Here is a 12,636-nt window from a genome sequence, read left to right as displayed (position 1 = left end):
TCCATATTGGACATTTCCACTCACAATTGTCTCATGTTAGTTGAATTGTTCTTTGGAAACGTGCCCTTTATTCAAAAAGACAGTTAATATAACTGGTAAGTGAATTGGTTATTTAATAAAAATGGTAAATTGGCTTATACAAATGGGTCTAAAATATAATAATGGTAAGCAATCTTATAAAGAAATCAAAACTGCCTTCTTAATAAATTGTCATGATTTACACTGATAAGTTTCCTCCAGCATGGAAGATTTTGGTTTTAGGAGTCATGCTCTTATTCAATTAAATATACGGAGGAATGCCACATTGGGAAAAAGAAAAAAACAACTTTGCATTTGTTGGAGCTGCCGGTGACCAAGAGAGAGAATGATTCATATCCCTTTCCTGTGAATATTTCTAGTTCTTTCCTTTCCACTGATTTCACCTGCTTTAGAACGTCTGGCATGGCAGTTATTAAATCATCCCTTCATGGCTAGAAAGTGCCAATTGCAGCAGCAGGGATCCACATTAGTCTAAATTCCTCAGGAAACTAAGGCAGGCAGGCAGTGAATCATGTATTTACAGTATATGGTGGATTTATTGGTAGCACATTTCTTTTTAGCTTCTCCTTTCCTTAATCCGGCTCCTCTCTGTATAGTCTAGCACTGCAACCAGTTAGGATGTTTATAAACTCAGACTGCTCTGTATGGCCGTGACCTTCTCAGACGCACACCAAAGTGCCTTCTCCCTCACCCTCCAGATAACAGTTAGTTTGATTTACAACTGGAAATTCCTCGTATTTTACCCCTTCAGTCCTTAAAAATACTACATAGCAAAGGTGAAGTGTTCACTATGGTGATGGGTTTTCTTTAACTTTGTGCACCACTAATCTTTTTGAAGTTACCTTTTTAAAAAAAAAGTCCAGATATCAAGTTCCCCTGGTGGTTACCCTTTAGCTCATAGAAGTTCTAATGGAGTCACATTTCGTTTCAGTGGACCAAATTCCACGACTGTGATTTCACTCGCACTTGCTTAGTGGCCTAGACTAAGAACAGATGTGATGTGCACGTTAAATGTGATCCCAGAAGCCATAAAAGAGAATGAATGTCCATCTTATATAATCTGTTTCTACACTAATGATAAAGTGCTGCTTGTCCACCTCATGGTACAAAAGTTTTCTTCGTCTTTCTCGGAGGCAGAGTTGTAGCCTGAATCCTAATTTTTTTCCTCCAGCACCATATAAGATGCAAGAAAGTTACACTGCATACCTAAGGGTATTTATGAATTCGGTGTGGTAGGAAAGCTTTTCAGTGAGTGAGTAGGGTTGACAAGGACCTCCTTTCAGGGAAACTAAGTTAAAGAAATACGTCATCTTGCTCCTGCAAGGAGATTTGCCATAGAAATCTGGTACTAACAACAGGCAAATCACCCTGGTATTTTCCCCAATGAGAGATAAGGTATCAAGTTCCCAGCCTACCATTTTATTTTGCCGAAGTAGAACTGGACACAGGCATTAAAAATATACTGGATATCAGGACTGAATATGATTATTGTTTAGTGTATATTTTTCTCCTTTGTTTTCATGTTCTCATATGTCAGGAGGCCCTAATACCTATACTTAATACCTATTATACTAGAAGCCATATCACTAAGAATGACAAAACTGGCAACATTTATCTAACATTTACTATGTAACAAGCACTGTCATAAACTTTACATTCAGTATCTTCTAATGAGTGAGTGATCCTTCCTGCTTTATCTTCTCCCCATAATAACTGTTAGTGCCTTTTAGAATAAAACTTTGTTCTTCCCTTAGATATTCAAGAGTTTTGCCTTTCTTCCTGTTTTCCTCAATTTGCAGGCCATTTCTTTCTTTTTTTTTTTTTTTTTTTGGTACGCGGGCCTGTCACTGTTGTGGCCTCCCCCGTTGCAGAGCACAGGCTCAGCGGCCATGGCTCACAGGCCCAGCCGCTCCGCGGCATGTGGTATCTTCCCGGACCAGGGCACGAACCCGTGTCCCCTGCATTGGCAGGCGGACTCTATACCACTGCGCCACCAGGGAAGTCCAGGCCATTTCTTTAAGATAATGTTGTTTCTATTGCTGTCAGTGGAATTTTAGCAGGAATATCAAATGGCAGCTATAACCTCTTCAGACAAAAACTGACCTATTACTTTGAAGACAACTTGAGGGAGACCTACCTCCTTGTGTTTAATTACATTAGTTTTTTCTTCCTTTTTTTTCCCTCAACAGAATGTTCGAAATGACCTGTGACCAACTTTGTTTTACTGCCATTAGAACCTTTCCTACACAGTGACATTTTTCCATCTCAGAAAAATGGTCCTCTTCTTGGCTTAGCCCTTTAGCCATTGTGAAAACATCTTGGCTTCATTCATGCTTCCCAGGGTTTTAGGTCTATGGGTTAAGTTTCACTCCAAGTATGACATTTAGAGTGCACAGTGTTTTATAATCTTTTTCTTTCAGTTCCAAGAGATGTGCTCCTTCCCCATAAACCAGACCCTGAAGTCTCTCAGAGCGAACCTGGTAAATGAATTGTTTTATTTTCCCAGTTAGGAAGTGTATTTTTCGAAAAATATTCTTGAGGTAAATATATTTTTGGAATGATTGTGATGTGGAAGAAGTTCTGAGAAAATTATGGGTAGAAAATGTGTATTTCTTTTGGGGAGGTTTAATCATACAATCTGATTGACAAATTTTTCCCCATGAGAGAATAGTGTAGAATTAGTTTATTTTCCCTGAAAGTATTTTTGTTGAATAGAAAATCATGCTAAAGTTATAAGATATAATTATTACCTGAGCCAACCATTTTCACCTTCTTTCAGAATGTAAATATAGCTACATTCCAAATGTGGGTATACTTTTAAGTTAAAAATATGGGTGCCTAATCAAATTTTCCTCATAGTGACAGTGAACGAAAACTTTAAAGTTTTAGTTGAACTAAGTTCCCTGGGTGTCACCTAAGGTATAGAATTTTCTCGTATTTATTATGATTCTAAGAGAATGTTTAAATGTTCAAACGGGTACATTGTAGAGACACAGAAACTGGGTTTACTTCACCAGGTAGTAATTCTCATAAATATATTTCTTTGGTTTGCTTTTGGCCTAGTTCTGCAACCTGTTACCTTTAGAATTGATCTGCCAGAGACAACACTAGGTAATGGTTTTCCCATTTGACCCACTCTAATTATTTTCCTGGCTGCCATCAAGATTGCAGGTCTTTCTCAAATGATCACATTGAAACATCATCTGTCCTCAGTCCTCTTCGTTGTTTCATTCTCATTATTTTTACTCTTTCCAAAATAGAAAGGCAGTGGTTTCAAAATAGAAGGGCAATGTTCTAAAGGTTTGCTCTGAAGACCAACTTAAGACAGCTCGCTACCGAGCCCATTCTCACCTACCTCATTTGTCTCTGTGTTCAGAATGATTCCACCTTACTCACGCCCACCTAGTTAACTTTTTCTGCTGGTTTAGTGGTTCTCAGCTGTGGTGTTATAACCCACTAACATGCTGTGGAAGATGCTGGCAAGTAATTATTATTAATATTGGTCAAAATACTAAAGTTTGCCACCCGTTTTTTTTTAAATAAGCTTGAGCAGACGCCAGGTGCTTGCCACAGTGATGATATTCTCTCTCCTGTTGTAATCCTATGTGCTCTCTTGGATGGGAGAGCTGCAGCTGACAGACCAAGGACCATGTCTTACCCACACCCATCTTAACCAGCTATGGTCATAGAGTATGTCAAGCACTGAATGTCATTTATTATCTATCCTGGTGGAAAAAACAGTTGAGAACCATTATTCTATGTTCCACAGTCATCTTCCTGAAGGTTCTATGCACACTTAACTTTCTTCTTCCTGACTCACTTAATGTTTTCTGTTTTTCTATTTCAAATAAAGGAATCTCATGTAATATTATTCTGGCCGGGTGCTGGCTTTTGAATCTAAAGATTGACAACCTTGGTACTTGTCTTTTCAGCTCCTTTAGAGACACGAGGCAGCCCTTTCATTCCTATGATTTCACCAAGTTCTAGTCAAGAGGAACTACAAACCACTCTGGGTAAATTTTGTTTTACTATTTCAGTCCATTGAGGACTTAACATTTTAGGAATTGCCCTTAAAGTAGCCATATGTACGTTTGTGTTCATAGATTTCCAAACCACAGAGGGTCTCTTTTTATCATTATAAAAAAATACCCATTTCACTTGATTCTTTTACATTAACTGTATATTTGTCCTTCTAATATTTATGCTGATTTCTAATATAAAATATTTTGAAACATCTTGACAAAATTCCAATTATTATTATTATTTTTTTTTTTTTTTTTGCGGTACATGGGCCTCTCACTGCTGTGGCCTCTCCCGTTGCGGAGCACAGGCTCCGGACACGCAGGCTCAGCGGCCATGGCTCACGGGCCCAGCCGCTTCGCAGCATGTGGGATCCTCCTGGACCGGGGCACGAACCCGTGTCCCCTGCACTGGCAGGCGGACTCCCAACCACTGTGCCACCAGGGAAGCCCTCCAATTATTTTTTTAAAAAAGAATCTTCCCAAAGTATATCAATGCTATATTCTCTTGTTGCTTTTTCATATTTGGAACTGCATTTGGGAAGAAAAATTTCATCTAGTATTTGAATATCTTTTGGGGGCTAACTGCAATGCCAAGCAATAGGAATTCCAAAATAAAACTGTTTTAAAGGTTACCCTGGAGAGCTCGCCATCTAATATGAAGACAGGATTTAGCAGTAGCTGTGCTACCCAGTCTTCTACATGTATTTTTAAATTTAAGGCACGTAACAACTTTGTGAGGTAGTTTCTATTACTTGCCCCATTTTACAGCTTAGAAAATTGAGGCACAGAAAGATTTAAAAATCTGGTTAAGCCATACAGCTAACGTCAGAGCCAAATTGGAACCCACATACTCAGTCACCAGAGTTCCTGGAATTCACCCCCATGTTATACAATACAATGAATTCATAGAGAAATGAGCAGCATGCTGAGCAAGGAAACTACCTGGGGGTATCAGGGAAGGCTTCACAGAGGAGGTGACATGTATGCCGGGTCTTCCAGTTGGAATGAGAGTTGAAGTTAAAGGTGTGAAAGGTGAAAGACAGATAGGGAAGAGACACAGGGTAGAGAATGGCAGCCAGACTAATCTGATGAGCATCTGGGTAGCCTGGAGGAACACAGATGCATGAATGAGTCAGTAAGTTTGGTTGGAATGAGCTGGCCAGGCTTTCGAAGAGTTCAGCATCAATGTCTTCACTGTGTGGGAAACCCAATTTTGCCTGACACTTGGCTGAAGATGAACTGGAAAACAAGAGTTCCCAGCTTGTGTTTGTTGGCTTCTCTGCCCTGTCCATGCTACATCCCACATGGCTCTTTAAATCAGTGGTTTTATTTTCTTCCCTTCATCCATTTTCAGATAAACCCATCCCTTGTGTGTGTCTGCTGAAATGAAGTTACTGATCACATTTTAAAATGGAATCCTTTTCAAAGGAAAAACTTTTAAACTGAATGAGCACATGTATCCTAATTACCAAATACTCATCTATTGTAGCCTAGGCCCTCAAAGTCAACATTACCCACGATGGCAAAGTCAAAAGTACTTATCAAGAACCAGTGCTGGATGTGCTAATTATCTAAATTCCACTCCCTGTTTTTTTTTTTTAATGTACCCCATTTACTGGACCAACTATTACAAGAATCTCTCTTATGAGCAGAATCCAGATTATAAAACAGGCAGAAAATAAGATGACAACATATTATTTGCACCAAGTATTTCCTTGGATCCAGTAGGTAGCAAAGTGAACAGTGTAATTTGCTATGTCGGTATGATGTTGTAATGATTTCAAGATAATATGGGACTGGGAGTATTGCCATACTTATTTTTATTTTGTCAGGAGTAATGTACCAGTATGGCAATAAACAAACTTTGATTTTCACATGAGACAAATAGGATATTTATTCTTCTATGGTGTAAATACACATTATTTTCTATGACCTATTTTTTTTCCAGCTCACCTAAATAGTTTGTGGAGCTCATGAAATAGGGAGGAAACATGAAGGCAATAATACATAAAGACAGGAGGCATATCCAAGAATATAGCCACGTCCAGTATCATGAAACGATAATTCTGAACTAAAAGCTTTTGAAATCCTTATAATAATCATTAAAATAATAGTGCAAGAAGACAGTAAATATAATAAATGAGAGTTATTAAAATATACCATTATCTTTGACATACGATGGTTATTGGGCATAGTTATTAATGCAATTTACCCTTTTATCACTGCACGGGATAGAAAAGAGTAGGGTTTGTTTGTTTCCTTTTTGACCCATTCATAATGATAATCGTTTAAAGCCAGCCATCTTACTGTGTTTCCTCCAGCAGAAACAGACCAATCCACCCAAGAACTCTTCACAACTAAGTTTCCACGAACAACTGAATTGGCAAAGACAACTCCGGGTAATGCTATTTCCCCACCTCTGGATAGTAACTTTTCCTTCTTTTTTAAGCAGGAAGAAAATTTTCTTATAAGAATGTAATTTTTCATCACAGTGAGTTAAGTTTTTTCATTGCATAGGTACAGGACATCAGCCAAATAGGAATATTTGTATGAATACCAGTTGAATGTAGGAAAGACAATTTCTTTAGTTAGAGCTGTGCTTTTGAATGTATGGTTGACTGCTTCATGCTGATGACTAAGAAAGAGAGCTCCCATTTTTTTTCCCTTGCTTGACCTTCTTTTGCCTCATTTTCCACATCTGATAAATAAGAATCTTTATTTCCTTCTCCTTCTTCTCCTCCTTTCTCTCTCTCTCCTCCCTCTGTCCCATCTCCCAAACTTGATCAATGTGTTGGTATTGTGGCCTGAGAAAGGAAACTCGTAACAAGAAAAATCATTTTTTAATGATGAATTAATATTAAAACATCCAAGAAGCTTTATTCGGGGGTCTCCTTATATTATTTTTTCCTTCTACTTTTTGGGCAGTTAGCTCATCTACACAGAGCTGCCTCTCACATCTTCATGCTCTCGGTAGTCTTTCCTTTTTATATCTTTCTGTCCTACTTGGACTGTAACCAGTTGCAGATTTCTAGTATTTTCGTGTTTTCTTTTTTTCCCCTTAATTACGCTCTTTTGCCCATGTCTACCTCTAGCATATGGGAGAAAGCCCAAAAAACAAGGGCAAATAATTTTTAAAGAGTTGTAAGACAAATTTATTGTACTCAATTGTCAGTTATAACTGGGGAGGGAGCTTTGTGGAAGAAACAAAGCAATATGAGGAGATGATAATTAAAGAAATCTAATCTTAAGGTATATATTTTATAATAAGCAGAGCAGTACTTGTTCTAAATAAACATGACTGACAATACTCTCTACAGTACAAGACAGTTCTTGTAAATTTTGTAAAACTTTTGAACTTGTTTCATTTAATTTTTATAATGGTTTAAATGTTTATTTTATTATTTACTTTATTACCTTTCTACTTATTTTTAAAATAAAGTTAATATACACAGAAGTAAGGAGCCAGTATAATGACAGCCCTCCCACACCCTCATTACTAGCTTCAGCCATTAACAGCAGGTGTTCAAACCTATTATATCCATACCACATCCTGATTTTTATATGTTTATTTTTTAATGTTTTTGCAAACCTCTTTAATGTCTGGCTTGATAGAAGATAGCTGGATTCTCATAATCAAACACATTGATGTTTTTACAAAAAAACATATAAATACTTACAATAAGCAGGGTAAACACTTTATTCAGCTCAGGTTGTATTGCCAAATGAGAAAAAGATTTCAGCTTTTTTTTTTTTTTTTTTTTTTTTTTTTGCGTCGCGCGGGCCTCTCACTGTTGTGGCCTCTCCCGTTGTGGAGCACAGGCTCCGGACGCGCAGGCTCAGTGGCCACAAACCCGTGTCCCCTGCATCAGCAGGCGGACTCTCAACCACTACGCCACCAGGGAAGCCCCAAGATTTCAGCTTTTCAAAGCTTTGTAGATTTCAGAATTGAGGGTAAAAATCATAGACCCGTTCTTTTCTTGTTTTTGCTTTTTCTTACTTTAATGGGAGTATCAATATTTTTATCAAATTGCTTCTAGAACATGGTTTTATTAGATGAGTTTCACAGTTGATTGGTTGTATATCCAGGATCTGATATCATTCTATGAATTGTCTTAACATACTTATATAATGTACTGTATTTTAATTACTTTCTTATGTTCTGAAGATCCTTAGCTTGAGCCTAACTTGTGCAGCTCTGGGATTCACACTTTTCTAGACTCATGCCAAGGCTCTTTAAAGTGGGCTCACCAGAAATGCATTTCCAACCTGGTCCAGGCCAGTAACCCTTCTTGGGAGTAGAGGGTCAACTTTAGTAACAGCACACTGTGTGTCCTAGGATCACACTCTGACCCAACCCTCATAAATGCGTGCCTGAGCTCTATGGACAAGGAGGTCAATCTACTGTATTATTTTTATTGTGTTGTGTTTTGTTTCTAATAGTAGGTATCAGATGTGCAAGACAGTGCACAACAATTTGAGAGATGCTGTAGGCGTGAAATTGTTTCTCTTGGTCTTCATACTCCACCCACGCATGTACCAGGACCTTGTGGCTTTTTGGTCTCCAAGCCCTCAGCAGTGGGGCCAAGTGCTCCAAAGAAACTTAGTGTCTAAAGCCTACAGCATGAACCTACTAGTAGGATCTCCGGCACATTTTCTCTGCATCATTCTTGCTTCTTTGTCTGCTGATACAATTCCCTGCAGCTATAACTGAAACCCTGACCTAACTCAAGCTTCTCTCCTTTTCCCCTCTCATCTCAACCCATGGTAGAAATCCACTTGGCCAGAGGCATCCTGGGGACATTTTGATTATTTTACTTATTTCAGCCCCCTGATCCGTATGCCGCCCAGGGCATAAGGGCTCCCTGGGTGTACCCTTGTACCCTTCTTTCCCTCTCCCTATACTGGGCAAAACAAAGGTCCTTCAAGGTATTTCTCCTGTAATCCTTGTTTATCTATTTTTGATGTTATCTTTGTCAAGTATTTTTAGTGTTCTTTTAAAATAATTTTTATAAAACTCTTTAGATATGAAGCCATCTTTTAAAATTATTTTTATTATTAGTCACCAAAAGCTATGTGGAGATGATATTTACAATGTTACATTCTCACAATGCACCTTTGTCTTTTTTTTTTTTAGTTTAAAATTGGAACCCTCAATCAGTTTTCTCAAGGCCATGTGTTACCTGGTGATGAGCTATGTGAATAACTCACAGCCCAAACATAAGTTATATTTCAGCTCCTTTATAAAAAGTTCTTTCAAGATTTAAGTAAAGACTGTATAAAAAATAAAACCAAAACTCTGATCCTGTGGCTTTGAAATAATGAATGTAGTGCTGATTATTTCTACACTCTTCTCTGTTTCTTTTCTAAAGTTTTAAAATTCATATGTGTTCTAGAATGATACTAATAAGAGCCACGATTCTTATGTTTCTTTAAGCAAAAGCAATCTAACATTGAAGAAATTAACAAGAAAGCTGAAATATGTTCAACTGACAGGGAATCCTACCACTCTCAAAGAAAATTGAAGAAAACCATTTGCAAATCATCATCACACATTTTAGGGCATGTGAGAATTGATTATTTTTAAATAAATCAGTACCTCTGTTCACTCTAGTTATTTCACTTTGAAAGGAGCACATTAAACCTACAGAGAATTTCAGTATGTGTCTGCTGGTTTTGGCCTGAGTATGGCAAAATTCTACTCATCAGTCCTCGCATAGGAAGTTTATAAATGAGCTACATTATAATCTGTTTTGCAGGTATATTTTTTAATGTGGTAGGCAAGGCATTTGCTGATTTATGGTTACATAAATACCCATTCAAGATGTGAACAAAATCATTGAAAATGGTGTAATCTACTTAACAAAGTTTGCAAGAAAATTTTTTCCAGTCTTAGCTAAAGCATTACCAAGAAAGTTGGTGGCAGGAAGCAACGTGGTGTGTCAAGGGTGGCAGAGGAGGGAAGGCAAGGATAGACACATCCCAGGATGGATGCACACTTTAAAAGCTTAGGGAGCAAAAATATTTCAGCTGAGTTTCTCATGAATTTGCCTGCTTACAATGGTCACTAATTTTTTAAATGTATTTGACAACTCTTCATTAATGGTCCTCACTGTGCCAGGCCCTGGATAACAGGAGCAGGAAGTAACAAGGTGGCATGTTGGTCCAAGGGCTGTCTGAGTTCTTGATCTTTGCTCACCCTCTCTTGATGGGCAGGATACCAGAGGTCATTTTCTCTCATCCCTAAAGCTTTAATGGATGGCACTAAGTGAGTATTTATTCACTTCCGGGTTCATGAGCTAAGACAATTAGATACAGACCACATGTTTCCACTCTTTTCTTCTTACATACCTAAAAATATTTTTCTTTCTGCCTTTAATATTATTTGTCTCCTTTGGCAAAATAATGTTTCACAGTGACTCCCTGATTGAGAGATGTGAATGGATGGATGGATGGGTTGATGGACAGACGCATGGATGGATGGAGGGGTAGATGGTTGGCTTATATGTTTACCATATTAAGCAACCATGTGGTGAAATAAATGCCCCTGAAAAACATGGACTAAATGATGACTAATCCTTAACACACGTTACCAATGACCTACCTCACTTTGACTGTGTGCATCTTTAATTTCCAGGCATGAATATTTTCACTTGCTTTTTTTCCTTCAGCATCAATGCTGTAATGCATACTTGGAGATTTAAGGATATTCTTTATACTTCCATGCAAAGTGTACAAGCTGTTGGTCTGTAGAGTACTAAATCTCCATTTATTGAGCTCAGGAGTGCTGGTGATTAAATGTGAAGCGTTTCCTCTGTTTCAGCACCACACAGATTGTATACAACTCCTGTGAAGCCCAGAACACCTGACAAACCACACATCAGGCCTGGTAAGTTGTTTCTCTTTCTGATGACCTAAATAATCAGCATATCTAAGAAGATATAAAATGTATTGAGAAATTCCCTGTCAGTTCAGTGGTTAAAACTCCGCGCTTCCACTGCAGGGAGCACGGGTTCAATCTCTGGTCAGGGAACTAGGATCCCACATGCTGCATGGCACTGCCAAAAAAAAAAAATATTGAAACAGCCAAATATACCAAATGATGCCTATATATCCTTAAACTGAAATAAATTACATACAAAATTCTGATCCTTGTGGGTAAGTAGAGAGGAAATAATGAATCCATGGAAGTGGCAAGACTTGACTGAGATTTTTAAGGATAATCAGATTTAGATACCAGCACGGAAGCTTAACAATATAAAAGCATTTTTAAAATAGTATTTTTGCATAAATCACACACACTCTCCCCTCCTCCTTCAGTTTTCCATGGCAATTATAGAGATAGCATTAGCATTAGCTATGATATATTACATGTTTCAAATGTTATCTTTTGAGAAAAGACCTCTTCCATTATAAAAGACTTGTTCTGGGAGAATATTTTTACTTGATTCTTTCAGATTAAAAAAAACCAAAAATACACATTTTACAGGTTTTAAACATCAAAGTAAAGTGAAAATAAACTGGAAAATACTTTTTTTTTTTTTTTTTTTTTTTTTGCCCACAACATGCATCTTGCAGGAACTTAGTTCCCTTACCAGGGATCGAACTTGGTCCCCAGCAGTGAAAGCACTGAGCCCTAACCACTGGACTGGTAGAGAATTCCCAGAAAATACTTTAAATCTAAATTCACCAAAGGATTTCGGATCTCCCTCACTGGAACTATTAGTGAAAAGTTAACTTGGGGGTTGATTTGGTCCATATAAATCACTCCTATGCTAACATACAAGTTGGACCAGAGACTCTGGTGTTTTCTGCCCCTTTTCTCCTCTGTGATTCTAAGAAGTTTTAAAGTTCTAAATGAAAAAATGGCTTATAAGCTAACATTCCCGGTGAACATCTCTCCAGGCACATGGAAGAAAGAACAAATACATTTTTCTTTGATTTATGGAGGAGCCCATATTTTTTGGAATAATCCTCCGACTCCATGTGATTTTTCTATCATGATAACTGTTGAGAATTTAACGTGTGGCTGGTTATATTAAACCTTTCTACAAAATAAGGAAACAGTAACAATAATGGCTAACAGTGATGGTGTGCTAACCATGCATCCTGTGAGGTAAGGCTGAGGAAGCTAAGGCTTAAGAAGGGCTGGGAAGTGGATTCGAAGGCAAGCAGTCTGGCTTAAGAACTCACTCTCTTAATCGCGATACACTTAGTGCTTTTCCTTGAAAACTCTGCTAAATGGAAGATAAAAAGCTGACTTCAATGTTTTTGTACTATTATGACTCTCAACAGAGCAGGAGAGAAATTTCAATGGTTTTATCATAGTTCTGAGTTTAACGGTGGACTTGGGCCAAGATTATGAGGGAGCGTATGTACCTAGAGACTCCTCCAAAGTGACCACGAACTTATGTGTTAGGAGGCCTTGACAAATAAATACACATCAAGTTTTGGGTTTTCTTTCGGCATATGTAGTCCTGATCTTTCTTCAGTCCCATTTTGGAATGTGTCTAGTGCTTATCAATGAAGCCAGCTAGTTCCCACTTAGAAATATAAATTCCCTCTATTTTTTCAAGCC

The 12,636-nt window shown here is 37.9% G+C and overlaps 1 protein-coding gene across 6 annotated transcripts in view; it reads left to right on the top strand.

Moving 5' to 3' along the window:
• ABI3BP (ABI family member 3 binding protein) overlaps positions 1–12,636 on the top strand; it is a 258,654-nt gene that overhangs the window by 195,329 nt on the left and 50,689 nt on the right. For 3 of the 6 annotated variants that reach the window (XM_060010560.1, XM_060010558.1, XM_060010557.1), the window contains 5 exons: positions 2,460–2,519; positions 3,103–3,150; positions 3,972–4,052; positions 6,383–6,460; positions 10,882–10,947. In XM_060010560.1, the coding sequence (XP_059866543.1) occupies positions 2,460–2,519; positions 3,103–3,150; positions 3,972–4,052; positions 6,383–6,460; positions 10,882–10,947 (333 nt within the window). The remainder of the gene's footprint in view (positions 1–2,459; positions 2,520–3,102; positions 3,151–3,971; positions 4,053–6,382; positions 6,461–10,881; positions 10,948–12,636) is intronic. The other 3 variants (XM_060010562.1, XM_060010563.1, XM_060010559.1) reach the window with 1 other exon arrangement.

The sequence above is a fragment of the Delphinus delphis genome, chromosome 4 (genome assembly GCF_949987515.2).
Source record: "Delphinus delphis chromosome 4, mDelDel1.2, whole genome shotgun sequence".
NCBI lineage: Eukaryota > Metazoa > Chordata > Mammalia > Artiodactyla > Delphinidae > Delphinus > Delphinus delphis.
Note: the sequence above shows the minus strand (reverse complement) of the source record. Positions and strands in the feature narration are given on the sequence as shown.